This window comes from Lates calcarifer, linkage group LG21 (genome assembly GCF_001640805.2).
Source record: "Lates calcarifer isolate ASB-BC8 linkage group LG21, TLL_Latcal_v3, whole genome shotgun sequence".
NCBI classification, from domain to species: domain Eukaryota; kingdom Metazoa; phylum Chordata; class Actinopteri; family Centropomidae; genus Lates; species Lates calcarifer.
Window position 1 is genome coordinate 105642 of NC_066853.1, and position 25324 is coordinate 130965.

The 25324-nt window shown below is 46.7% G+C and overlaps 2 protein-coding genes across 5 annotated transcripts; one reads left to right on the forward strand and one right to left on the reverse strand.

The window, feature by feature from the left end:
• Positions 1–1167: 1167 nt before the first annotated feature.
• On the reverse strand, positions 1168–6995 carry LOC108902938 (inner ear-specific collagen). 3 transcript variants are annotated; one of them, XM_051065575.1, is made up of 6 exons: positions 6858–6995; positions 6399–6507; positions 3279–6018; positions 2966–3046; positions 2779–2859; positions 1168–2702 (listed from the first exon to the last, which is right to left on the reverse strand). In XM_051065575.1, exons 3-6 carry the CDS (start codon positions 3652–3654, stop codon positions 1819–1821), a joined length of 1422 nt encoding a protein of 473 aa, XP_050921532.1. In that variant the 5' UTR covers positions 3655–6018; positions 6399–6507; positions 6858–6995; the 3' UTR covers positions 1168–1818. The 3 variants fall into 3 exon arrangements, with proteins under 3 accessions (XP_050921532.1, XP_050921534.1, XP_050921533.1); XM_051065577.1 differs by having other exon boundaries at positions 3279–4828; positions 5276–6507; XM_051065576.1 differs by having other exon boundaries at positions 3279–4828; positions 4977–6507.
• On the forward strand, positions 6864–24922 carry LOC108902936 (diacylglycerol kinase delta). 2 transcript variants are annotated; one of them, XM_018704963.2, is made up of 31 exons: positions 6864–7142; positions 9751–9861; positions 10085–10165; positions 14304–14408; positions 14499–14631; positions 15092–15198; positions 15290–15415; positions 15536–15638; positions 15739–15901; positions 15992–16100; positions 16178–16317; positions 16415–16499; positions 16768–16862; positions 17148–17247; positions 17352–17676; positions 17749–17907; positions 18043–18171; positions 18250–18346; positions 18443–18553; positions 18623–18719; positions 19059–19166; positions 19255–19368; positions 19449–19583; positions 19655–19827; positions 20554–20665; positions 20794–20886; positions 20993–21112; positions 21393–21510; positions 21635–21765; positions 21939–22038; positions 22360–24922. In XM_018704963.2, exons 1-30 carry the CDS (start codon positions 7005–7007, stop codon positions 22026–22028), a joined length of 3708 nt encoding a protein of 1235 aa, XP_018560479.1. In that variant the 5' UTR covers positions 6864–7004; the 3' UTR covers positions 22029–22038; positions 22360–24922. The 2 variants fall into 2 exon arrangements, with proteins under 2 accessions (XP_018560479.1, XP_018560483.1); XM_018704967.2 differs by lacking the exons at positions 6864–7142; positions 9751–9861; positions 10085–10165 and adding an exon at positions 11527–12041.
• The last annotated feature ends 402 nt before the right edge of the window (positions 24923–25324 follow it).

Below are 25324 nucleotides of genomic sequence, written 5' to 3' on the forward strand. Positions count from 1 at the left end.
GTAGGTTTATCATCAGGAGAAACGTTGAGTCTGAAGAGGATCTGGATCACTGATGTGAAACTAAAAGTCTGAAAAAACAGCTTTAGTTTTCCTGTCCTCTCCACAATGTTTTTACAGTGTGGTGGTGGAAACTGTAACAGGCTGTAGATCACAGACACAAACACAGCTCAGAGTCACTGTTTTATTGGAAAGAACAAATAATCAATAATCAGCTGTTGTTATTTTTCTACAGTGAAGCTGAGAAACAGAATGAAAACACCACAAACAAAGATGTTTCTACTTTACAGACTCGTCCGAGCTCGTCCACAGAGAAGCAGCTGAGACCATGGGAGAAACTCATACCTCCTCAGGTACAAACACACCTGACATCCGTTCATCACCTGTCACTTCTCTCTCACCTTGTCGTCCTCAGGGTCACCTCCACATTTAATACTTCAGATCAGTTCTGAACAAACCAAACATCAGTGAATCTCTATTTCATCTGTTGTTCAGGTCACGATGGACAGTTTAACATGAACCGAACAAAATCATTCAGACCTGACCTTTCTAAACCAACATGGATGAACGTTTCAGTTCAGTTTGGGAGTCAGTGATTAATGTGGAAATTGTTCCTGAGTAAACGAACATGCTCTACAGAAACTCCAAAGGATTTTATCTTTCTACGAAGCTTCGTCAAACCCTCTGACGTCTCTGATTTTAGTTTTTTCGCCAGTCGTCAGATCAGTCAAACCCTAAGCTGTCAGATGTTTTTCAGGTCAGATCGTCTCTGTGAAAACACAGCAGTGTCTGATTGAATCATCAGGGCGTGATGGACTCTCCACACCTACAGGCTCTTTGTTCCTTTTGTTGGAGAACAGAGCAACTTTAGGGAAACCCTGCCCAGCGATCTAAAGACAAGAGGCGGATCAGTTTACGATGCCGCTGTGGTATCAATGTCAGGGGATCATCAGATGACTCGCTCTAACACAGGCTGGAAATCTCAGCAGTTTATGGACAAGGAGACGAGATGGGAGATAAAACACTGACACCAATAAACAGGGGATGTTATTACAGCAGAGGTTCTCCTGACAACACCTCCTTCTTTGTGAGACGAACAGGAAATACAAAGACAGTTCATCTGAGATGATAAAATAAAAAAACAGATTCAACAAGTCAAAACACAAACAATTCAGCTGAAGCTAATTTAATTTTAGTTTGATGTTCCAATGGATTTACACACAGATCCCAGATTAACAACAGCAAGAGACTTTAAAATTAGTTCAGATGGTTTGAAACATCATATCATATCAACAGATCTGAACCTGAAATCACCGTGTCTGAACGATGGAGCTGATCAATGAGGCCTGGTCTTTGTTCCAGATTCTGAATTTTACATTAACATACCTCCTGAAATCTGAAGATTATAAAACCAACCTCAGAAACACCTGGAGAACGAGCAGGTAAACAGGAACCAGACATTCTGGTCTCAGTGGGTCATCTGAACTCTTTCGAGTTTTAATGAAAGATAATGTCGCAGGTTGTCAGAGTCGGACATGGTGGTTTCTGTTTCATACAGTCTATCACAGGCCCGAGATAAGATAAAGATTCAGAACATGTATAAACAAACTGATGTAGTCTAACTTCTCTTGGTTTGGGTCACTTTTATGTTCAGGGATAAAAGTCTATTGGTTTTTATAAATAATCTACAGAGTCTGGTTTTGGTTTAGTTTAGTTTCAGTGGTCTGGACTGATCTACTGGACTGATCCATAATTAATTCTGCGCTGTCTATGGGCGACAAGAGGTCATTTTTGATCATTGGTGGGCGGTTTCAGCAGAGTTTAGTTGCCCCAGTTGTAGGTCCCGTAGATTGGGGGAATGGGGATTCTGAGTAAGGCCAAATCACATGAGTCTGGGTGGAGTAAGAAGCCAGAGAAGGTACTGCTGGCCTCAGGACCAGCGTACATGCCGTTAGTGACCACATCCTTCACCTGAAGCCACACCCTGTCCCCCCGGGCCAGGTGGAGGATCAGTGAATGCGAGGTGGTCCCTAACACTTTGGGTTCTGTGGTTTTAACAACCGGATTGAAGTTATGAAAGAGTCCAACTTTGAGGACCCGTTCGTAGACAGTCAGGTGGTAGCTGAAAATGTAGGTGCCGTTGATGGGGGCAGTGTAGATACCGGTGGTGGGGTCATAACTCCCCTGAACATTGTAGAAAACGTAGGAGAAGACCACAGGGGTGTTGGGCTCGGGGTAACTAGATGTCAGCCCTGCAGCGAAGGCTGACTGGATAGCAGGCATGCAGGGACCAGGAGCACCCATCATCCCCATCGGCCCCATGTCTCCCTTATCCCCCTGTATCCCTGTCTGCCCTGCAGGCCCTGCCTCTCCCTGGACCCCCTTGTCTCCCTTGTCCCCCTTCTGCCCTGGACTCCCATCTACTCCATCTGTACAGTTACAGTCCCCCTTTGGCCCTTGTTCTCCCTTCTCACCCACAGACCCAGGGACACCAGGGCGACCAAGATCACCAGCATCACCCTTAGAGCCTTTGGACCCCAGCATCCCAGAGGTACCAGGCAGACCTCTGGGTCCTGCAGGGCCAGGTAGACCTGGGGTTCCTGGAGGGCCCATGCTGGACTCACAGGCATCTGGACAGACTCCATCATCTCCTTTAGGACCCTGATCTCCGGGGCGGCCTTCAAGACCTTGATCACCTTTGGCACCTGCAGGACAACAATAACCAGGTCAGGAACTGGACCCTAAGCTGAGGAGTCAGTAACACGATGGTACCCGCCTCACCTTTGAAGCCGCGGTCCCCTTTGGGTCCCAGCAGTCCAGGGGGTCCTTGTTCTCCTTTCTCACCATCGTCTCCTTTCTGTCCTGAGGGTCGAACACCAACATGAGTCAGAAACATCAGAAACAGTCAAAGGTATATTTGCAGTAGAAATAGTAGAAACAGTAGAGTGAGGAATTGGGTGCTGTTTACCTTTGACCCCTGGTCTGCCCACAAAGCCTGGAGGGCCTCTGAACCCTGTAATCCCCCTTCTTCCAGGACTACCTGGACTACCTGGCAGGAGAGATTGTTCATGTAAGTACAAAGGATTATTCCAAAACCACAGGAGACACCTGGACTAGAATCACCTCCTGGAACCTGATCAGGTGTAAACTAACAAACTACTCAGACTGTCATCTGAGGCCTCATCTCTGGGTGGACCCGGGGATCGTCTGAGACCTGCTGATCCCTTTGGATTCATACGGGTTAAATCTCTACCTCTATCTGTGTATGATTCTGTGTTTACCTGGCAGTCCCCGGTCTCCGCGGTCTCCTTTGGGCCCCTTGGCACTCTGGCAGTGGGTGCAGAGACAGAACCAGGGGATCTGGTCAGGGGGGACGGGGACTGGGGCCTGCAGCAGCATCTGGCAGTAAGCCTCCATGGCCCCGGCCGGCGGGTCGGTCACGTTTTCTCCGACGGGGTAAAAACTGCGTCCGGGGCCTCCCATGGGGGGGTAAGGGGGTGTAGGAGGAGGTGGGAGGGGGTTCTCCCAGCCATCTGGGGGGAGGGGCTCAGGCATCGCCATGATGACAGGAAGGGACCCCACCATTGACAGGAAGTGAAGAAGAAAGGTCACCATGGTCTGAAGAGACACGACAGCGGAGTTAAGGCAGTTTAACATTAAAGGAAAAAGACGAGGTGGGGGGGCTCTCACTGTGGGGGGGCACAAATTAAAATCAGGTTTTTATCAATGCTGATATCAAAGTCAAAGTCAAAGTCAGCTTTATTGTCAATTCTGCAGCATGTACAAGACAACAGAGAATTTATTATTAATAAAACATTATTGTATTTTTTTTTTAACCTGAATCCTTTGTTCTTGTTTTTACTTTCATCTAATGAATTTTAGCTTCATTGTTCATCCTTCCTCATTTACCCCCTCCACCGCCCACCCCATCAGAGGAAACTGCAACTGCCCACATTTAAATACTGAAAATAATTTTAGACAAATTTAGAAAAGGATGAATACAAGAAATGTATTCTTTATCAACATCAGGAACATTTAAATTATCATGATTATATTTAATAATCAATAAATTATTTATTTTAGTTATTAGTTTTTGTCTAAAGAATCTTTCAGTTATTATTATGATTTATTTCATCAATCAGAAGTTATTTTAGATTTTAACATCAGATTTTTTCAGTTTCTATTAATTCAATAAACTTGTTCACTTTATAATTATTGCAGTATTATTATTGTTCATTTCTGTATGAAGCAAATTTCATTTGTTCATGTTTATGAATCTTTTTTAATCTCAAATGTTTTATGGTCACCTGTTTTTTTTTCTTCCATTTTTAAAATAAATTTTTTTGTTCAGTTTTTCTACATTTCTCAGTTCAGTAAATTTCATTTCAAGTTGTTCGTATTAAATCTAGTTTCCTTTTTAAAGTCATTTCACTCACCGATCTGTCGCTCCGTCGATCTGAAGTCTCTGCTCGTACCTGTAGCTGATCTCACCTGTCAGACTCACAGCTGCTAATAAAACACCTGGACTCCTCCCACACAGGTAGGTGTGTGTCTTTTGTTGAGTAAGAAGTAGGCCTGTGTTTTTGTGTTCTGTCCTGTGTTTTGTCTTTAATACATAATGTGACCTCATTACAATAATACAGACAGGTGTCACATCACACCTGTACACAACACACACACTTCACATGATGTTCTCTCACTGTTTTATTTTTCTGCATCATTGTGTGTTTGACCCACAAAACACTGATTGACCTTCATCATCATCATCTTCCTCCTCAGACGTCATTGACAGACTGGTCTCTGCTGGACTCAGACTCCACTGGACCAGGACCTAGACCAGGATCCACAGGTACTGAAGTCAAATTCTGATTCCAGATCTGGTCAGCTGATTAGTTTATTAGGAAGAGCAACTCAGACTATAATCAATCAATAATTCTGGTTCTGATGATCAGTTTGTGTTGAGACAGGTGTAGACTCACCTGTGTGATGGTTGTCAAAGACGCGTTCTGTCCCTCCTCGATTGTTTTGAATGGGGTGGACAGAATAACAGGAACACCTGTCACATAATGTAACACAGGTGAATCTACACCTGTTTCAACACAAACTCTTCATCATCTTGTTTCTGTGCGGACGTTCGTTGGAGACATCACACAGTGTGACACCTCGTTAACCAATCAGCTGCTCAGTGTTACTTCCTGTGGAAAAACACCTGTTGTGTTTGAGATTGGCTCAGGTGAGATGAGATATCAAACAGTGTTTCTCCTTCATCAGTTAATACCTGATGTAGTCCTGGATCCAGAGGAGGATCCTGGTCTGGGCTTTGTTCCCCTGTGGAGCGTGTCTCTCAGGTGTAAGGTGACCTGGTTGGGACTTCAGAGGTTTCCTGATAATGCACAGGTGTAACTGTAATCCCTCTGACTGTGGTTGATTGAGCCGGGCTGACTGAAGACCGTCACCTGATCCTGCTCTCAGTCTATAGGTTCAGCTTTAATACTGCCAAGTCCTGGGAATTAGGGTGGAGGGTTCATGTAGGTCACCTGTGGAGCGGTGTGCTCACATAGGTCACCTGATCCTTCTGATCCTGGTTTAGAGTTTCTCATTTAGTCACCATAAGAATCATCATATTAATTCTCCCCCCACCTCCACAGTTTGCACCATGAACCGTGACAAAGGTTGAGAGAATCCTGAACAGAACCGGTTCAAGAACCAGAACTAACTTGGTGAGAGTCTCTGAGTGGCTCCGTCTGATTTCTACGATCCATTCAAACATGTTTGTTTTCAGTGAGGGAGTCGCTCCTCCTGATCAGAGTCCTCAGGTCTGATGATCTGATGATCTTATCAGATTCTCCTGTGGTGTGAGGTGTGTTCAGACTGATTTTGCCCTATGATGAATATTATACATGATCAATATTTCTGATCAGGACTCCTGTTGTGTGTGGGGGGGGACACACAGGAGAGCCGAGCACGCTCTCTGTGGATTGTTAAGTGGAACTGAACGATAGCCAATCAGGAAGCAGCTGACTGAAGACAGAAACACAACAAACAAGAGATGTGGTCATTTATCTGGTCTGAGCAGCACCACAGTAAACATTGTTTACAGTCGACTGTGATGTCACCACATAAACAACAACAACAACAATGTTACAGTTTGTTTTATTTCTACATTTAGTTTAAATAAAGATTGATGATGCATTGTGAGGGGCGGAGCCTATTTGACCACGACTGTAACCAGGACACACACGCTCTCTTTGTGTGTCTTTCCCTGCGGCTGAACACAAACTTCCTTTCACCTTCAAACACTCCATCTGTGTGTGTGTGTTTGTGTGTGTATGTCACTTTCCCTGGTGGTGAAACTGGATCCAGGAACAGAAACCAAACTGCAGCTACACCCCTCTGCTGACCTGTTTCTGAACGGGTTTCTGACTCTGCTATCCCAGGAGGTTCACCTCACTGCTCAGACCACCTGAGACCACCTGAGAGCCTCTGTGCCTCCTGAACCTGAGCGTAAACCTGAAAAACAAAACTTCTCAAAGTCAAACTGACAGTAATTTAATATTTCAATTCAAAATCAGATTTAATCATTTTTAACTGAGAGGTTCAGAATACTGACTCAATGACTCAAACTTTTGATGAATCATTTCTGAATTACTGTGATATTTGTACAAAGAATTTTCTCATCTGGTCTGATGTTTGATTTAATATCTGAACAGAACATCCCTGTTTTTATGTGCTCCTGAGAGGAGTCTAACCTCTGTTCAGAGTTTGGTTTTAATGGAAGAATATAATATAATATAATATAATCGTCAATACATTGTATTACTTTATATTCATTAATAATTATTATTTATTATTGAACAGACCTGTTGTTGAAAAATTGTTGTGTTGTAGTGTCAAACTGTGACCACCAGGGGTCAGTAAGCGCCCCTGAATCCTCTCCCTGTGTTGTCGGGTCTCCGCCGCCGGGGGGCGCTCCCTCCCCTGGTCCTCCTCGGGGGTCTGATGGCAGGATGGCGGAGGCAGGGGGACCAGAGTCCGCCGCTGCCCGGTGCCCGGACGAGTCGTCGGACAGCGAGCCGGAGCAGGAGCCCGGAACCCCGCAGAAACTCATCCGAAAAGTGTCCACGTCCGGTCAGATCCGCAGCAAGGTAAAGAGGCGGTAAAACCCCGCGTTTATTCCCGCACATTACCCGCGGTCAGTGTCTGTTTTCATTCAGCGGGGGAGGGCCACACTCAGCCCCGGACTGCACCGAGCTGCTGCACGGACACACAGCTGCACAGAACTCCTTAAGAAAACCTCACAGTTTCATATTTACCTCTGCAGGGGACCGGTTAAATCTAATTTCATCATCATTAAAGCCTCATTTGAATACACAGGGGCCGCTCTTTAATTCGGCAGACAGCACACACACCAGACTCCATCTGTTTTTATATTAAATCATCTTTTATAACCGCATTGACACCTTTTCCCACGTCCTCTTCCTCCGTCGGTCGCTGCGGTCGGCGGTGTGAATCTTGGAGAGACATGGAGACATTTAGTTAAAATCCGTGCTGCTTGGTGGGTGTGGATTATTCCGAACTAAAGAGTGGCTGTGATTGAACTTTAAATAACTTTAATCCTTGTTTAACCCCCCGTGTATTTTCTATTTAGCAGTGTATCTTTAAATCTGATGGATTTTCAGTGGAGTTTGGAATGACTACTTGAAGTTGCTCATTCTGTGTTAAGGGCCACAGCTGCTGCACTAACGCCGGTAAAAGACGTGTTGTGAATAAGGATTGATAAACTCTTAATATCAGTGAAACTCCGGCTTAAAACTCACAGAAGAATGTTTATTTATCGGCAGAAACCCCGAGTTTAAATCTGTTTCTTTAGTCGTGATGCTCCGAGCTAACCGGATAAAATAAGAGCCAGGATCAGTCCGGGTCTGAGACCGGGTCTGGTCTTTGGCCTCGGAGAAACCGCGGCCCGGACACTGTTAATAAACAGTATTTCACGGTGTCGGGGGAAATGTACGGAGACAAACCAGTAATTAAAGACTAAGCTAACCAGGCTAACTCCTGCTAAACGGAGGGTCTCAGGCCCGGAGAAAAGCCTCGCAGTTTCCCACCGCACCCCCATCAGAGGAGGCTGCTTCCCGGGGGTGACGGCTGGGAGCGGGTCGGGGGAGTGGGCTAAAAGGCTCGGAGCTCGGCTGGTTGTGTGTGTCGGTGTTAGCATGTTGGTGTTAGCATAACGGTCCCCGGTGTTCACCCGAGCTGAGCGTTAACGGGCCCCGTTAAACCCCCAGTCACCCGTTAACCGGAACAGACTGTCGGTGACCAGTGAAACGGTGAGACACCGTCAGCACGGCTCAGTGACGTGTTTCTGACAGGTAACAGGTGTTTTTACCTGAGGAACGTGGTTTAACGGCACCGTGGTGATCCACCGTGTGCTGCCTTCACGGACGCGTCAAAAGCTTGAAAATATTTACATCGTTGTTTTTGTTGTGATAACAGTAAAACTAAGAGTACATTTACTCTGTTACTGTTCTGAAGAATTCTTCGGAGGTTCTTGTACTTACCCGAGTATTTCTGTTTCCTGCTGCTGTGTACTTGTTCTTCAGAGAGAAACACTGTACCTGAACCTGACACCTAGATTCAGATCAATAGCGCTATCAGGAGGCAGCTAATGATTATTTTTATTATTGATTAATCTGCTGCCCGTTAATCCAGATCACATCAGGAATAAGAGGCTGAAACATTTTCTTTTCTTCTCTACGTAAGAAAAGACTTCAACATTGATTCATTATTGAAATAGTATCTGTTGATCAGTTAACTGATCCATCATTTCAGTTCTGATTGTTATTGATTAAGATCAGTTGTACTTTCATTGACATTATTAAACTGAACTCCACCTGTACTTGAATGCATCATAATCCAGTAATATACAGGATTCATTCTGCATCATGAGGACTTTTCTTGTATTTCTACTCTATAATCTGATTACTTCTGCAGAGTTACGGTTTTACTCTCTGTGAGACCTGGATTCAGTTCATCCTCAGGTTCACTATTTATCAGCTGAAATATAAAATCACAACATGTTGAATCAGAACGTTTAATTTCTGAAACAACTGGTTGATTAATTGATTATTTGATCAACAGAGAATTTATCTGTAATGAGCTGATTGATAATGAACTGTCAGTAGTTAGATAACACTGAGCTGTAGTGATATGATTATAGATCAGTTTACGATGATAACGATTTAATGAATTAGCTGATTGTCTGAGCTTCATAAATAATAACAGAGTTATTTTAAACCAGTCAGAGTGTTGTTATGTAGGAGTACTGGTTTGTCTGAGGGGCCCTGAAGGCAGCAGCAGCTGGGTTCACACTGACGTGGATGTTTGGAGTCACAGGAAGAGAGTCTGGCTCCGAGCTGGTTTCTATTTAAAGCTGCTGTTTCACAGTCTGAGGTAAAAACATGAGAACTGAGTCATGAGGAGGAAACAGGGAGTACACGCTGTGTTCAGGGACTCACCGTTCACCTCAGCTTCATGGTGTTGTTTGAAGCAGCCGTTTAGACACGGTGAGGTTAGTTCAGGTAACAAAGTAAACAATCAATAATAAACAGATGTTTACAGAGACAGTGAAGGAGTCGACCTTCAGTCCTCTCTGACTCTGATCCACCAGGTGTTGTTCACCTGTACTCAGGTGGTTCCTGCTGGTTATAATCTGGTTTAGGGTCTGATGTGGTCTGGATCCTCTCTGTGTTTCAGACGGTTTTGAAGGAGGGAAACCTGATGAAACAAACCAACTCGTTCCAGCGCTGGAAGAGACGATACTTCAAACTGAGAGGGAGGACTCTATACTACGCTCAGACCGCCAAGGTGACCCCCCTGCACCCTGTCACATTAATCAATCACATAATCACATAATCAATGAGTCCACTGATTGTTGCAGCTGTAAAATACAATGGAAATATGAATATGATTGTATTCTTGTAATATTGTCTCTGATGTTAATCTTGGTGATAGTTTAGGTCTGTGATGATGGACTGAACCAAATCAGTCAGATCAGTCAGGTCTGATCTGGTTCTTTCTCTGTCTCCAGTCCATAATCTTTGACGAAGTGGATCTGACGGATGCCAGTGTCGCTGAGTCCAGCACCAAGAACGTCAACAACAGCTTCACTGTGAGTCCAGGTCCAGATCCATGGTTCACTTCAGAACCTGGTCTTGTTAGTCCTACAGGGTCGTTCAGCAGCACACCTATATTTAAGGTGTGTTGGTGGAGGTTTGTTGTCTCAGGTGAGACAGGTGATCCAGAGTCACTGAGACAACAAACCTGACGAGTTTCCTCCAAACAAAGTTTGTTAACAACAGCTGATGATTATCTTCATCACTGATCTATTGATTGTTTTCTCGATCAATAGATTTATCTATAAAATGTAAAGACAGACAGTCCATCAGAGGATGAAACCTTCACAGATGAGAAACTGGAACCAACAAACATTTGACACTTAAACTGATCAGTGTGATCAGTCAATCCAATCAGCTGTTGATTCATTTGATTGATTAATGGATTCAGCAGCAGTGTGACTGACTCACCTGTTGTTTACAGCTGTTGGTTTTATAGCAGCTGTTTATGGGAACGTGATTTTTTTTAGTTGCAGTACCACGACTGACCACCGGGACAAGCTGTTGATTGGTCCGTCACTAACCTGTAAATCACTGCAGCTCTGTACGAGGTGTGATCAATAACTTCTCAGACTCAGCTTTTTACCAGCAGATACTGAGTTAAATCTGTCCACCATCTCCTCAAAGTCGTCACCTTGTTCAGTAATGATCGGCCCCTGCCACACCTGAATGATCCCTGAAGTTTGAGACTTGAGTCAGAACAAAGGTCATTCAGCTTGAGCTCCATTTTGGGAAGAAGAGGAAGTCATGGGGAGGTAAATCTGTCAAGTAGAACGAGTTGGGAGCAACGCCAAGTTTGACAGAACGCAAAAGGTGTAACTTAGAAGAGCTGAAGTGCAGCGAACATGACAAACCTGAGGAACCATATCACAGTTTCCACCCAGAGGAGGAGGAACACCTGGAGCTGCTGCTGACCCTCTGGTCAGACCATCAAACATCCACACTGAGAGGCCGAAGCAAACTACAAACTCTATCAGAACTTTTGTTGCCGAGGGTTTGGTCTGTATTCATTCATTGAGTGACTCTGGAACGGTCTCAACACTCTCTGAGACCAGAACCAAAGTCATGGACCTGTAGACGAAGATCGTCACAGACCTAGACCTGGTTCTGCTGCTGTTCACTGAAACACCTGTAATACAGGTCCAGATGTTGATGATGTAACTCCTGACCCCTCCTGCTGAACGTATTGATCCCACCTGATAATCTCCTGTCACATGATCAGATCCTGACGGGAACTTCCTCCTCCTGACGTTTTATTTTGGTGAGCTCTGTCACTTCCTGTCAGTGAGGCTTTGATGTATTTATAGAGACTGGGGGCTGTTTAACAGCAGGGTGGGGCCCAGCCTGCGTGTGTGTGTGTGTGTGTGTGTGTGTGTCGTATCCCATGACTCCCAGCTGTGTGTATGTGTCTGTGTGTGTGTTAATGATCAGTACATGTGACTGTGTGTATTTATAAACGGAGTGTGTGTTGCTTTTATCAGCCTCTTATAAAACACAGCTGCAGCTCAGTGTGTGTGCGAGCATGTGCGTGTGTGCGTTGGTCCTTGGGATACCCCCTCCCCCTGTCCAATCGGGGGGGTGGGGTGTCGGCATGACGACAGACAGGAAGTGGCTTGTGTCATACGAGAGGATGTGGGCGGGGCTAGAGAACAGAGATAGAGAGAGAGAGAGAGAGAGAGAGAGAGAGAGGCAGTAACAGCAGCAGACTGGGACCTGAACCAGGTCTACTCGAGATCAGGATTAGGACTCTGTGACTTGGACCAGATTTTAAAGAGGATTATTTTGTTGTGATCTGGATTTTCGTTTGGACCCTGAAGAGCTGGTGTCGGTGTTCAGGACCGTGGTCAAACAACAGAGGAGAGTTTTCAGACGGTAAGACAGCTGATGGCAGAAGGTCAAAGGTCGTGTGTGTTCGTGACGTCATGTGTGCGTCACGTAAAGACAGCGGACGATTGTTCAGAGTCGATGTTTCTGAGCAGCTGAAGATGAAACGTGACGACTCAAAACACAGAAATCACATGTTCTGTCAGACTGACGTTAATCAGCTGCTCACCACTGTGAAGTTCAACTGTCCAACGGCCAGGCTTCAGTGTGAGACCGTACGTTTCAGAGAGTAGAGACAGAACAAAAGACTGACGGCAACAGGTCAACAACAGGCCAACAACAACTGACCTGTTGTCGGTCTGTTGTAGGTCTGTTGTGTACCTGCTGTCGTGCTCTCTGCTGTTTAGTTGTGTTCTTGCTCTAAACACCAGGTTTATAGTTGACGTGCAGATCTACGTCACATATGGAGCGAGTCGTCTGTAAATGAACAAAGCTTCATCTCTGCAGTGAGAATAACTGAGGCTTCACTGAACAGTAATAATTCAGAGATGATCTCTGTGCTGTGTTCAGGTGAAACTCTGTAAATATTGGCTCATTATTTCCAGTCACACCAGTTCAGACGAAGCTCCGCTCGTCTGTTTGTTCATGCTTGTTGGTTTAATGTGATCGGAGCCGAATGTGACATTGTTCAGTTTCAACCTGAAACAGCAGAAAAGATCGTTGAATGGTCGTCTGCAGCCAATCAGATGTCAGGGTGACAGCAGGAAACGCTCCTCCACCGCCCTGCACCAGCCCTTCACAATAAAAGAGGAGTAGAAAATAAATGATCAGAGGACTGTGGAGACCCAACAAGAGATTTATGACCCGGTTCAGTCCAGGACCTGAACCTTGGAGAACTTTGAAGGCTTTAAGACAGATCAGCTGTTCAGGACTCTTCTGGTCTCTGAGGGCAGGTCTTTATGACTCTGTCTTTGAATCAGGGATCAGACGCCACTTGATGGGGCTGAGGAAGGACAGGAGAGAAGTCTAGGTCCCCGCTGAGACAGGTGTCCTGTCAAAATCTGTCTCTGTACATGAACCTGGACCCAGACCAGAGTCCTCAGTCTTCCTCAGGTCCACAGATGTCCTGAACCCATGGTGTTGTTGGACCCTGACACCAGAACATAGTTCTCATTCTTCACAGTGTGGATCTTCAGTCTGGATAAATAATTCATTCAGTCAGATAAACTCAGAGGGTTTAGTCACAGCCGATCAGGACTCCGTAAACAATTAGTCCATGTTTGGAGCTGAAAGGTTTGGAGACGCTCGAACGTCAGAACCAGACAGAGCTGATCAGAAAACTGTTTATTAAACAGCTGTAAATGTCATCACTGAACCTGTTCAGCTGATCTTCAGGACTCAGGTCACCTGACGACCTGGACTGTGATTGGTCAGAGGTTGTTGTGGAGATTTTAGTTATTCTGAACTTGATCTCAGACATACTGTAGCTGGAAGTAATCAGATACTTTATTACCACACAGTAACAGTTACTGTTACCAGGTATGTTACTGATCCAACAGCAGCATGTGACTCGTTATAGACTATCTGCTGATTATTCCCTCGATCAGTTGATCGATCAGTGAGAGTCACTCAGAGCTCAGTCACACCTGAGACACTGGAGCCAGGAAGTGTTTGGTCAATATTCTGTCAATCGACTGATTGATTGATCGATTAATTGGTTGGTAATTTAATGTGATTTTTTTGTAGAAATGTTCATTTGTAAAGTGACTGCAGCTAAATATAGTGTTTTACTCTAAAATGTAGTGAAGTACAAATATGTCCCTGAGTAAAAGTACTCAGTTACTTTCCAGCTCTGAGCGTCTTAACATCGAACTGAAGTGACGTTAAAAACTGGAAATCACTTTTTATTACTGGACTCAAATGTGTGTGTGTGTGTGTGGTGGTGTGTGGTGGTGGGTGTGGTGTGTGTGTGTGTGTGTGTGTGTGTGTGTTAGTCTAACCACCGGATAAGCGTTTCTCGTGTTTGTGTCTATTTCTGTCTTTGTGGGAACAGAAGGTTCATTGTGGAGCAGCTGAACAGGAAGTGGAGGTCCACGTCTGTTTCGCTGGAAAATACCACCACACACACACACACACACACACGCACACGCACACACACACACACACACATCCTGCTGTGTGTGGATTTATTTCAGTCATACAACCAGAACAGTGATAGTTGATAACAGGAGTTCATCTGCCTCTCTGTCTCTTTACCTGTGTGTGTGTACCTGTGTGTGTTTACCTGTGTGTGTGTGTACCTGTGTGCAGGTGATCACCCCCTGCAGACGTCTGATCCTGTGTGCAGACAACAGGAAGGAGATGGAGGAGTGGATGGCAGCTCTGCGCAGCGTCCAGAACAGACAGAACTATGAGGTGTGTACTGTGTGTGTGTGTGTGTGTGTGTGTGTGGTTCCCAGCAGAGACCAGTACCAGCTGCTGACTGTGTGTGTGTGTCTGTCACAGTCCACCCAGTACAGCATGGACCACTTCAGTGGGATGCACAACTGGTACGCCTGCTCCCACGCCAGACCGACCTACTGCAACGTCTGCAGAGAGGCTCTGTCAGGAGTCACCTCACATGGCCTGTCCTGTGAAGGTACATACTGCTACACTCAGTAGTTACTACACACACACACACACACCTGGGTGTGAGCTCACCTGTGTCACACCTGTACACAACACATGATCACAGATTGAAATCCACATCACACAGATCCTCAAAGCTCGAGCACGGTTTCATTTTAAAACTAAAACCATCTCCATCCAGATGAGTGTTTCAGCTCCGTATCAGAAATAATCTCCACGCACAGGTCACATGACCACTCACCTATACTGGGCATGTGCAGGTATAAACAGGAAGTAGATTGTCTGCTCTCCAGGTGGTCATTTAGTTACAGAAAATACTGTGAGAAGCAGAAACACCTGTGATTTAGGTTGTTCATGTCTGAATAAACAGCTGGTGTTAGTGTACAGATTAGTTATTTAGTTATTTACATGTTACCCCTGTCCTCTGTCCTGTGTGTGTGTGTGTGTGTGTGTGTGTGTGTGTGTTACAGTGTGTAAGTTTAAGGCTCATAAACGCTGCGCAGTCAGAGCCACCAACAACTGTAAATGGACCACACTGGCTTCAATCGGGAAGGACATCATCGAGGACGAGGACGGGGTGAGACTCACACACAGGCGTGTTTTAATGTCACGGTGTCAGTAAACACCTCGTTTCCACTCCTGACCTCTGACCTCTGACCTCTCCTCAGGTGTCCATGCCTCATCAGTGGTTAGAGGGGAACCTCCCAGTCTCAGCTAAATGTAATGTTTGCGATAAGACGTGCGGCAGCGTCCTCCGTCTGCAGGACTGGAGGTGTCTCTGGTGTAAAGCCATGGTGAGGGAGAGACTCAAATGACATTTGAAGTCACTGTGGTGACACCTGAAGTTACTGAGGTCGACTCAGTCTGTACAGGTGTGTTGGGTTCCTGTCTCAGGGTGTCCCTCTGTCCTGCAGGTGCATTCCAGCTGTAAGGAGCAGCTGTCCTCTAAGTGTCCTCTGGGTCAGTGTAAAGTGTCCGTCATCCCTCCAACGGCGCTCAACAGCATCGACTCTGATGGTAAAACATCTTGCTCTTCTGATTCCTGCTGCAGACAGGTAATCACACCTGAGCTGACGTGCAGCGCAGGTGAACACTGAACCCTCTGTTGTGTCCTCAGGTTTCTGGAAGGCGTCGTGTCCTCCGTCCTGCACCAGTCCTCTGCTGGTGTTCGTCAACTCTAAAAGTGGAGACAACCAGGGCGTGAAGTTCCTCCGGCGCTTCAAACAGCTACTGAACCCGGCTCAGGTGTTTGACCTGATGAACGGCGGACCACACCTGGGGTGAGACACACACAGAGTCACAGTGTGTGTGTTATATGTGTTTCATATGAACCAGTTCATGTGGAAACAGTGAATGTGTCTCTGTGTCAGGCTGCGGTTGTTCCAGAAGTTCGATACGTTCAGGATCCTGGTGTGTGGAGGAGACGGCAGCGTTGGCTGGGTTCTGTCCGAGATCGACGCCCTGACGCTGCACAAACAGGTACACACACCTGAACCTGAACCTGACACCATCGTGACTCATCATCACCGTGACACATGTTGATGTTTCTTTTTCAGTGTCAGCTAGGAGTTCTTCCTCTGGGGACCGGGAACGATCTGGCCCGGGTTCTGGGCTGGGGTTCAGCCTGTGATGATGACACACAGCTGCCTCAGATACTGGAGAAACTGGAGAGAGCCAGCACCAAGATGTTAGACAGGTAATATGTCAGACAGGTGAAATGATGTCAGACAGGTATGATGATGTCAAACAGGTGATGTGATGTCAGACGGGTAACTCTTCTCCTCCTGCTGCAGGTGGAGCATCATGGTCTACGAGACCAAGTTTCCACGGCAACACTCTGCCTCCACCGTCACCGAGGACTGCAGCGACGACTCTGAGGTAACAGGAAATGACATCACTTCCTGCTGTTTCCCACTTCAGAGAGCAGTAATGATGTTGAAAGGTCACACACCTGTCTCCAAAGATCCAGATCAGTCAGACTCTATGATCCAGATCAGTCTGAGTCTCAGTGGTTTAATGTGAACAATTGGATCAGATTATTAAATCTGTTAAACACTGAGACCAGGACAGTCTGATCTGGTTCTGGATTAAGACTCGTATGTTGAACCTTTACAGACTGACCCTGGTGTTTGTGTCTCTGATCCAGGTCCAGCAGATTCTGACATATGAGGACTCAGTGGCTGCTCACCTGTCCAAGATCCTGACCTCAGACCAGCACTCTGTTGTCATCTCCTCTGCCAAGTACGACCGACTGTTTTAGTCCTCAGACTGACTCATACCTGTGTCTACCTGTCTCTGTGTCTTTTAACTGGACAACACACCTGTGCAATACATTCACATTCACTCATTGTATATAGAGTTGCACTGTTTTTTATATCTTTTTTATATTTTTTGTTTCTGCATATTTTGTATGTTTGCACTGTAAAGGAGAAGCTCTCCAATCTCGTTGTACTTTTAGTATAATGACAATAAAGGTCATTCTATTCTATTCTATTCTACCTGTCTGTGTTCTGACTGTCTGTTCAGGGTTTTGTGTGAGACGGTGAAGGACTTCGTGGCTCGTGTTGGTAAAGCTTATGAGAAGAACACAGAGAGCTCAGAGGAGTCAGAGTCCATGGCCAAGAAGGTACGATACAGGTCGGACTGACCGAGGGTTTCATCAGTCCATCAAGTCCTGTTCATATCTCTAATGAGTTGTGTCTCTAACGAGTCGTTGTGTTTCTGTGTCAGTGTGGAGTCCTGAAGGAGAAACTCGACTCCCTGTTGAAGACTCTGAACGAGGAGTCTCAGGCCTCCACCGTCCCTCCCCCGGCTCCTCCCCCCACCATCGCTGAGGAGCAGGAGGAGGTCGAGGGAGTCCTGCTGCCTCCCCGCCTCCATCCTCCCCCTCTCCCTCCTCCTCACGCCCCATCCAGCTCCGCCCCCTGCTCCCCTCGCTCCAACACCTCGTCGTCTGCAGCGGCGGCGGCCATCTTTAAACCCAGAGAGCAGCTGATGCTGAGAGCGAACAGCCTGAAGAAGGCCATCAGACAGATCATCGAGCACACTGAGAAAGGTACGACTCACCTGGACTCACCTCTCCTTTATCAGGTCAGAGACAGGAAGTCATGTTGTTTGTGTTGTGCAGCTGTGGATGAGCAGAACGCCCAGACCCAGCAGCAGGTGTTCTCCCTGAGACGAGCAGAGGAGGAGGGTCTGGTGGAGGAGGAAGAGGAGGAGGAGCTGGAGGAGGATAAGATGTCTCTGCAGTCGTCCTACAGCACCAAACACCGCAACACTCGCAGAGGTGGGAAGCTCTGGGTCCAGGTCCAGGTCTGTGTGTCACAGACTGGACTGAGATCAGGGTCAGACAGCAGCACAGTCATCTGATTATTACACATGATTAAGTTATTGATTAGTTTGATTATCTCTGTGTGTTCAGTCAGTAAGACGCCCTGTGAGAAGCTCATCAGTAAAGGCAGTCTGTCTCTGGGCAGCTCTGCATCACTTCCTGTCCAGACAGGAAGTAGGGAGAACATGCCGATGCTCAACACAAAGATCCTCTATCCAGGTAAGACAGCAGCTGGTTGATTAGCCCTGATGCTAAGCTAACACTCAGCCTGCAGATAATGAGTGATGATGTGTCCAGGTCTCAGGGCAGGAATGTCAGGCTCTCTGTCCAGCAGTTCTGTGATCAGCCGACTGCTGGTCAATGCCGACCCCTTCAGCTGCGACCCCGACAACATGTGAGTCCTCCTGATGGTTTATATCAGGATCAGGATCAGGTCTGTGTCACTCAGGTGGATCTGCAGGTGATACTGACCCAGCGTTTGTCTCTGCAGGGACTGCTACACTGAGAAATGTGTCATGAACAACTACTTTGGGATCGGACTGGACGCTAAGATCTCTCTGGACTTCAACAACAAGAGAGACGAACATCCAGAGAAGTGCAGGTACAAACTCACAGTCCACACACACAGCCAGGTTTCAATAAATCTCCTGATCGATTTTTATATTTCCAGGAGTCGGACGAAGAACATGATGTGGTACGGAGTCCTGGGAACCAAAGAGCTGCTGCACAGAACCTACAAGAACCTGGAGCAGAGAGTTTTACTGGAGGTGAGAACAGAACCAGGACCAGGTGGAACCTTTAACTACAGATCACCTCTACAGAACACGAATGATCACCTGTTCTCCATGTGTTCTTCACCTGTTCTTCACCTGTTCTTCACACAGCTTTTTTATTTCTGAGTTGGAAATGTTCTGACACCAAACTCCTCCTGTGTTTAAACTGTAACAGCGCCTCCTGCTGGTCACTGCCACACAGAGAACATCATTACATCACTTTAACACAACTCAACACAACTCAACCTCACTGACACAAACACATCCATTAAATTCAACCTGTGTGTGTGTGTGTGTGTGTGTGTGTGTGTGTGTGTGTGTGTGTGTGCGCAGTGTGATGGTCGTCCCATCCCTCTCCCCAGTCTTCAGGGAATCGCCGTGTTGAACATCCCGAGTTACGCAGGAGGAACCAACTTCTGGGGAGGAACCAAAGAGGATGATGTAAGACCTCCACCTGTCTGTTTATTGGCTGAGCAGTGTCAGGTGACCAGTGATGTCATGACCTCACCTGTCTCTCTCTCTCTGTCAGACGTTCACTGCTCCGTCCTTTGATGATAAGATCCTGGAGGTGGTGGCGGTGTTCGGCAGCATGCAGATGGCCGTGTCCCGAGTCATCAACCTGCAGCACCACCGCATCGCACAGGTACACCTGTCTATCTGTCCACCTGTCTGTCTACCCTTCTGTCTACCTGTCTAACTGTCCCCCTGGTCTCTGTGTGTCAGTGTCGGACAGTGAAGATCACCATCCTGGGAGATGAGGGTGTCCCGGTCCAGGTGGACGGGGAGGCGTGGATCCAGCCTCCAGGTTACATCAAGATCATCCACAAGAACCGAACCCAGACCCTGACCAGAGACCGGGTGAGTGCTGCAGGTTCAGGTTCAGGTTCAGACTGTGGAGGAGGTGGTCTTCATTCATCCCTATGTTTCAGGCGTTTGAGAGCACCCTGAAGTCCTGGGAGGACAAACAGAAGTGTGAGTTTCCCCGGACCCCCCCCCCTCAGCCTCCTCAGCCCCCCCTCTCCTCCCAACCGGAGATCGTCTCCGAGGAGGAGGCGTCGCTCGTCAGCGAGTTCGGTCAGGCAGCAGGAGCGCTGATCCGCAGGTAAACACAGGTCGACGTCAGGGATCGAACCCGTGATGACACAAACACACAGACCTTTGCAGAATGAGTTGGTGTGACATCGTCAGGTTGTTGCAGACTCGTCTGTTCAGAAGAGACTTTTTCTACAAACCTCAGCTGCTCTCTGAAGAGAGACTTTATAAATGCTGAGCCAAGGTTCAGTCTCTGTTCTATCATTGATCCTTGGTCTGACGACAGAAACAGACTCAAGGCTAAATGCCAATACAGCGTAATAACATTATGAATATGCTAATTAGCATGTTACATCATCTGGTGACTGCCTGAGCCCTGTCCGACCCAGGATCATGATCCGGTCTGCACCTGTGAAGAAGTTAAAGCAAAGTTAACGTTGGCTAACATTAGTCGTCACAGGGTTTGGAGACAGATCCATAAACAAATAAAGTTACCTGTAACTCAGTGTTACGATGGTATGAGAATGTGCAGACGGGATCATCCCGGTTCAGATAGGGTCCTGACAGAGACAGAGACATGTCCTCAATGGTCCAACTCATCATACTTGGACTGTTCCCAGACCAAAGGTTTGACAGGTGGTTCCTGTGAGGAAACAGGTTTTAGTTTCTAACATCAGTCAGATGAACGTTTGTTACTGATCCAGATTCTCTGAACCTCGACCTGTTGGTTTCATGAATCTATGAATAAACATTAATGTATAAATTGTAACAATGAATGGAAATGTTTGTGTCTCAGTATCCGTGAAGTGGCTCAATCTCACCACAGTCTGGAACAGGAACTGGCTCACGCTGTCAACGCCAGCTCCAAGGCCATGGACGTGGTCTACGCCAACTCCAAGAGCTCCGGGGTACGACACACAAGATTATGTTCTCTACTGTCCTCTCCTGTTCTTTGCTGTCCTCTCCTGGTCTCTACTGGTCTCTGCTGTCCTCTCCTGGTCTGACCTGGGTCCTGGTTTTGTGTCTTTGTGTCCAGGCTCTGAGTTGCAGTGTGGTTGTCCAGATGGTCAGTAACGTCAAAGCTTTACTCAGTGAGACCGAGCTGCTCCTGACTGGGAAAATGTCCATGGTACTGGTCTGGTTTCTGTGGACGTTTGACTCATAAACATGTTTGTGGTAAAACAAGTCCTGGTCCTGGACCTGGTCCTGACAGTTGTGTGTCTGTATGTGTGCAGCAGTTGGATCCTCCTCAGCAGGAGCAGTTGAATGCAGCTCTGAACTCTGTGGCTCAGCAGCTCCGTCGACTCGCTGATGTTCCCTGGTTGTGTTCCGTCATTGACCCCTCGGATCACGAGGTAAACCCAGACTCTCTTGGTCCTGCTGGTCCTTATGGTCCTGCTGGTCCTGATATTATTAGTAATGATACAGCAGGTTTATTATTGAGGTGTTGAAAGGCCAAAACTTGGTCCAGGAAAGTCCTGGAGCTCAGACTGACTCTGTACGTTAGTGTCTGCAGGGGGTGCTATAACAAGAGTCTGGGTTCACTACAGCTCAACATAACCTGCTCCCCCACCCCCCCCACCACCACCCTTTCTGCCCCCCACCCCCCCACCCTTTCTGCCCCCCACCCCCCAGGGTCCTCTGACGGACTTCTCAAAGCGCAGTCGCAGCGCTAAGTTTCGTCTCGTCCCGAAGTTCAAGAAAGACAAAAACAACAAGAACAAGGAGACGTGTGCGACTCTCTCTCTGCCAGGTAAGCCCCCCCCCCCTTCTCTGGTCTCTGGGTGGTCACTGCTGTCTGGGATTTCATCTGTGGTCTGGGATTTCATCTGTGGTGGGGTCTTTCCTGTCTGAACCACTTCCTGTCGGTGTCTCAGTTCACCAGTGGGGGACGGAGGAGGTGGGGGCGTGGCTGGACTTCCTCTGTCTCACTGAGTATAAGGACATCTTTATCGGACACGACGTCCGCGGGGCCGAGCTCATCCACCTGGAGAGGAGGGACCTGAAGGTACCGCCACTAGCCGCCACTAGCCGCCACTGCTAACCACTAACAGCTAACTGCTAACTGCCTACTCTGCTGCATGGAGGACTGACTGCATGGCGGACGCATGTTGGACTGAAGGTTGTTTGAAGGTTTTGTGTCGTACGTCTTCTTTCTGATGATGTTTGTCTGTCTGTCAGGACCTGGGGGTGACGAAGGTAGGTCACATGAAGAGGATCCTGCAGGGCATCAGAGAACTGAACAGGAACAGCAGCGCAAGCGAAGCCTGACTTCTGCCAGGTCGGTCTGCAGGACTGGACTCGGTCTGATCCAGATTTCTGTCACATACATTAATGTTTGTTTTAGACTGAGTGAGTCAGACCAGATACAGGTCTGACTCACTCAGTGACCAGATACAGGTCTGACAACAGACCTGAGGATAGTTAGACCTGATCAGACCTCATCAGACCTGATCAGACCTGAACAACCTCAACCAGTATCATCAGAATTAGTTACAAGACTCAGAGAAAGTCCAGGATCTTGGAGCCAAAATGGCCACCAGTGGCCTTTTTAAATGCAGACCTGGTCTCAGTTTACTGATCTGTGTCCTTGTTGTTTCAGGGACCACTGCCTGCTCTCCTCCTACCTCTGCTGCTACCGACCACCTCATCCACCTGACCTGACCTCTGACCCTGAACTAGAACCAGACCCACTGTGACTGGACCGGGACCAGGACTCGCTTTGTCTTAAATCACTGACCAAACTCCTCACAGACCCACAGAGACCACCTGAGGAAAAACCAATCAGATGTTCCATTAGTGCCTTGACATCTCACCAACCAAACAGCATCCAGGATGTGGAGGGTGGGGGTGTGGGTCTCTGACCTGGAAACTGAAGGGCTGCACCAGAACTGCACTCACACTGAGCTGAGACAAGATGGCCGACATCACTGTACGCTGCAAAAAAATCTCCATTTCAGCAGCTCATTCATCAGTCACTGTGTTTTTCACCTATATTTTGACAGGACAGTGGAGAGGAGACAGGAAACAGGGAGAGAGAGTGGGGGAATGACACGCAGTAAAGGAGTCGATCCGGGGACCAGCTGCTCAGGGCACTTAGGACCATGTGGTATGCACCCCAAACATTCGGCTATGGCGGTGCCCTGTCACTGTTGCAGCTTTTCACAATAAAACTTCCTGAAAAACACAGAAAAAATTTCAAATTAAATCATTTTGAAACAAGTGAAACTGACACAGATTTAAAAAGTCCAACAGCAGGTCCACGTCCCCTTAATGTCCAGAAAAAGATGGACGACTTGTTGACTTGGAGATTTTTTGCAGTGTACAGTGACCAAATATGAGCCGGCCCTGACCCAAGTCTGGCTGCCAGATGTGGATCAGTTTTTGGACCTATGGACGAGGACCAGGTCTGAGGAACTGGTCTGGTCTGCAGGACTCTGGTGCATCACCACGTCAATCACTCACTCCAGAAACTAGACATGCCAGATCAGAGCCAGTTGCTTTCAGCTCCCTGTGATCTACCTGCCGTCAGACTCATCCTGGGCTCACCTGATAAGCCAACCAATCAGAACCTCCTCTGGTCCTGGACACGTTGGACCGGAATGCAGCAGAACCCTTTAAACTTTTAGACCTTTTAGTGGCTCAGAGACTTCAGAGCAACATTTACCAGAACTTTACGTCCCCAGTCTGTGAGTGGACGGACTGTAGAGTCCTTGTCCGTCCTTCCCTCTGGACAAATGCAGGATCACAGAGTTTTGTACTGAGATGTGTATTTATTTTAAAGTGCAGTTGATATTTAGAGTTCAGTAGTTTTCTTTGTAAAAACAGGATGTGGTGAAAACTGACGATCCTGAACGATCAGGTGATCAGACGGAGGCTCAATCGAATCAGTCGATGGAAACAAGCGGCAATTCTCTGTCAATTCTCTCTCTTTTCTAACGTTGAAATGAGGATGTTTTCTCCGTCGACAGTTGAGGGTTCAGATCAGTTTCAGGGACCAAACAAACAGATTTTAAGTGTTGGATTCATTTTTTATCAGATCAGCTTGTCTGAACTCTGGTGGACCAGTCCAGTCTGGGTCTGACCTGGTCTGGTTCTGACCCTGGTTAACCTCTTGTGTTTATAATGGCCTTAGCTACAGATCGACCAAACATTCGTCGTCAGTTGGAGATTTCCTCTGCGTCTTTTAGTCTTTTTAACTGAAACAGTGACGACAGAATCAAACCTGTGAGCAGAAGACTCCAGGTGTGATCCAGCTGATCCTGATCAGTCAGCAGGTAAAAACCAGCCTCAGTTTCATCAGGTTCATCAAAACACTTTGCCCTTTAATGAGGAAGAGTCTCCTCCTCTTCATCACACTCAAAACCAAAACATCAAGTGTAGTCAGTTAATCAGTCATTGATTGTTGATCAGCAGCGAGTTCCAACAACCGATCAGATCAGTCTGAACCCTGATCAACAGCAGTTCAGACTTCATCAGTGATGCCTTAAACTTCCCATCGATCACATATCTGCCAATCAGACCTCAGCTTCAGTCAGCTTCAGTCAGCTTCAGTCAGCTCGGTGTGAAACATTCAGGAAATATATTTTCTTATCTGATAAATCAGTTGCTCGGCTTCTTGACTCACAGCTGATCTGAGACGTCATCATTCAGGTCCCTACAGATCATATCCAGATCTTTATCAGCTGATCCATATCATGTGAAGCTTCTCTCAAGGATCAGGACGTTAACTTCATCACACGAGACAAGTTCACGTCTGAGCAGAAGAATCTCTCGTCCTGGATCCAGATCTCATCCTGTTCTTACAGGTTTGATCTTGTTCTGATCGGATTTATCATTGTTTATCGTTTTCTGTGTCTCCTGGTCCTGATCAAGTTCAGGACCAGTACAGATATAACTCTGTTTGCTAACGCTCAGCGTCCTGCTGCAGTCGACCGCACTCGACTGACCAATCACAGATGTTAGTGACCGAGTGCCTTGTTCGAGGGCTGGGGTTCATCCTCAGTCAAACTGTCTGATCCATCCTGTGTATTTATTAGATAATTTATGCATTAATGATACTGTACGCTGTCATACCTCGGTTTGTACATACGCCCCCTGCAGGGCCGTCACTGTAAATACATCCTGTGGTGAGGAAATAAACATGTCTATGTGTACGAACACAACCTCTGCTCCTTCCTCCTCTTCCTCCAGAGTTCATGCTCTGTGTTTTACTAATGTGATCTGATCCATTAGTGATGAGTTTAAGGTATTGTTATGGTTCAATATTGTTTTCAGCTCCTTAATAAGATTTGACTTCTTCAGTTTTCAGATATTTAATTGATTAACTGATTGTTAACAGGTTGTTTGATGAGTTTTCTGATCAGGTAAACTGTTGATTATCTGCACAGTTTAAAGGACTAAAAATCACTTTAGAATAAGGTGAAAGAATCTGTTCATTTTTACCTTAATAGAAGAATTAAGACCTTTTAATTAATTTAATTTATTTATCAAAACACCTTAATTATGTCTTTATTAATCAGCACACTGATGGGTAGAAAAGTTGTAGTAGAAAATTATATTGATTC

What these genes read in the sequence shown, in the direction of transcription:
- LOC108902938 (XM_051065575.1), bottom strand. Translation starts at nt 3,654, where the DNA reads ATGTTAAACTGCCTTAACTCCGCTGTCGTGTCTCTTCAGACCATGGTG. An exon ending in CGGAGACCGGGGACTGCCAG is followed by an intron (nt 3,047 to 3,278) that starts GTAAACACAGAA and finishes CTCTCCTGCCAG; the next exon opens with GTAGTCCAGGTAGTCCTGGA. An exon ending in GGGCAGACCAGGGGTCAAAG is followed by an intron (nt 2,860 to 2,965) that starts GTAAACAGCACC and finishes TTCGACCCTCAG; the next exon opens with GACAGAAAGGAGACGATGGT.
- LOC108902936 (XM_018704963.2), top strand. Translation starts at nt 7,005, where the DNA reads ATGGCGGAGGCAGGGGGACCAGAGTCCGCCGCTGCCCGGTGCCCGGAC. An exon ending in ACGTCAACAACAGCTTCACT is followed by an intron (nt 10,166 to 14,303) that starts GTGAGTCCAGGT and finishes ACCTGTGTGCAG; the next exon opens with GTGATCACCCCCTGCAGACG. An exon ending in ACATGGCCTGTCCTGTGAAG is followed by an intron (nt 14,632 to 15,091) that starts GTACATACTGCT and finishes TGTGTGTTACAG; the next exon opens with TGTGTAAGTTTAAGGCTCAT.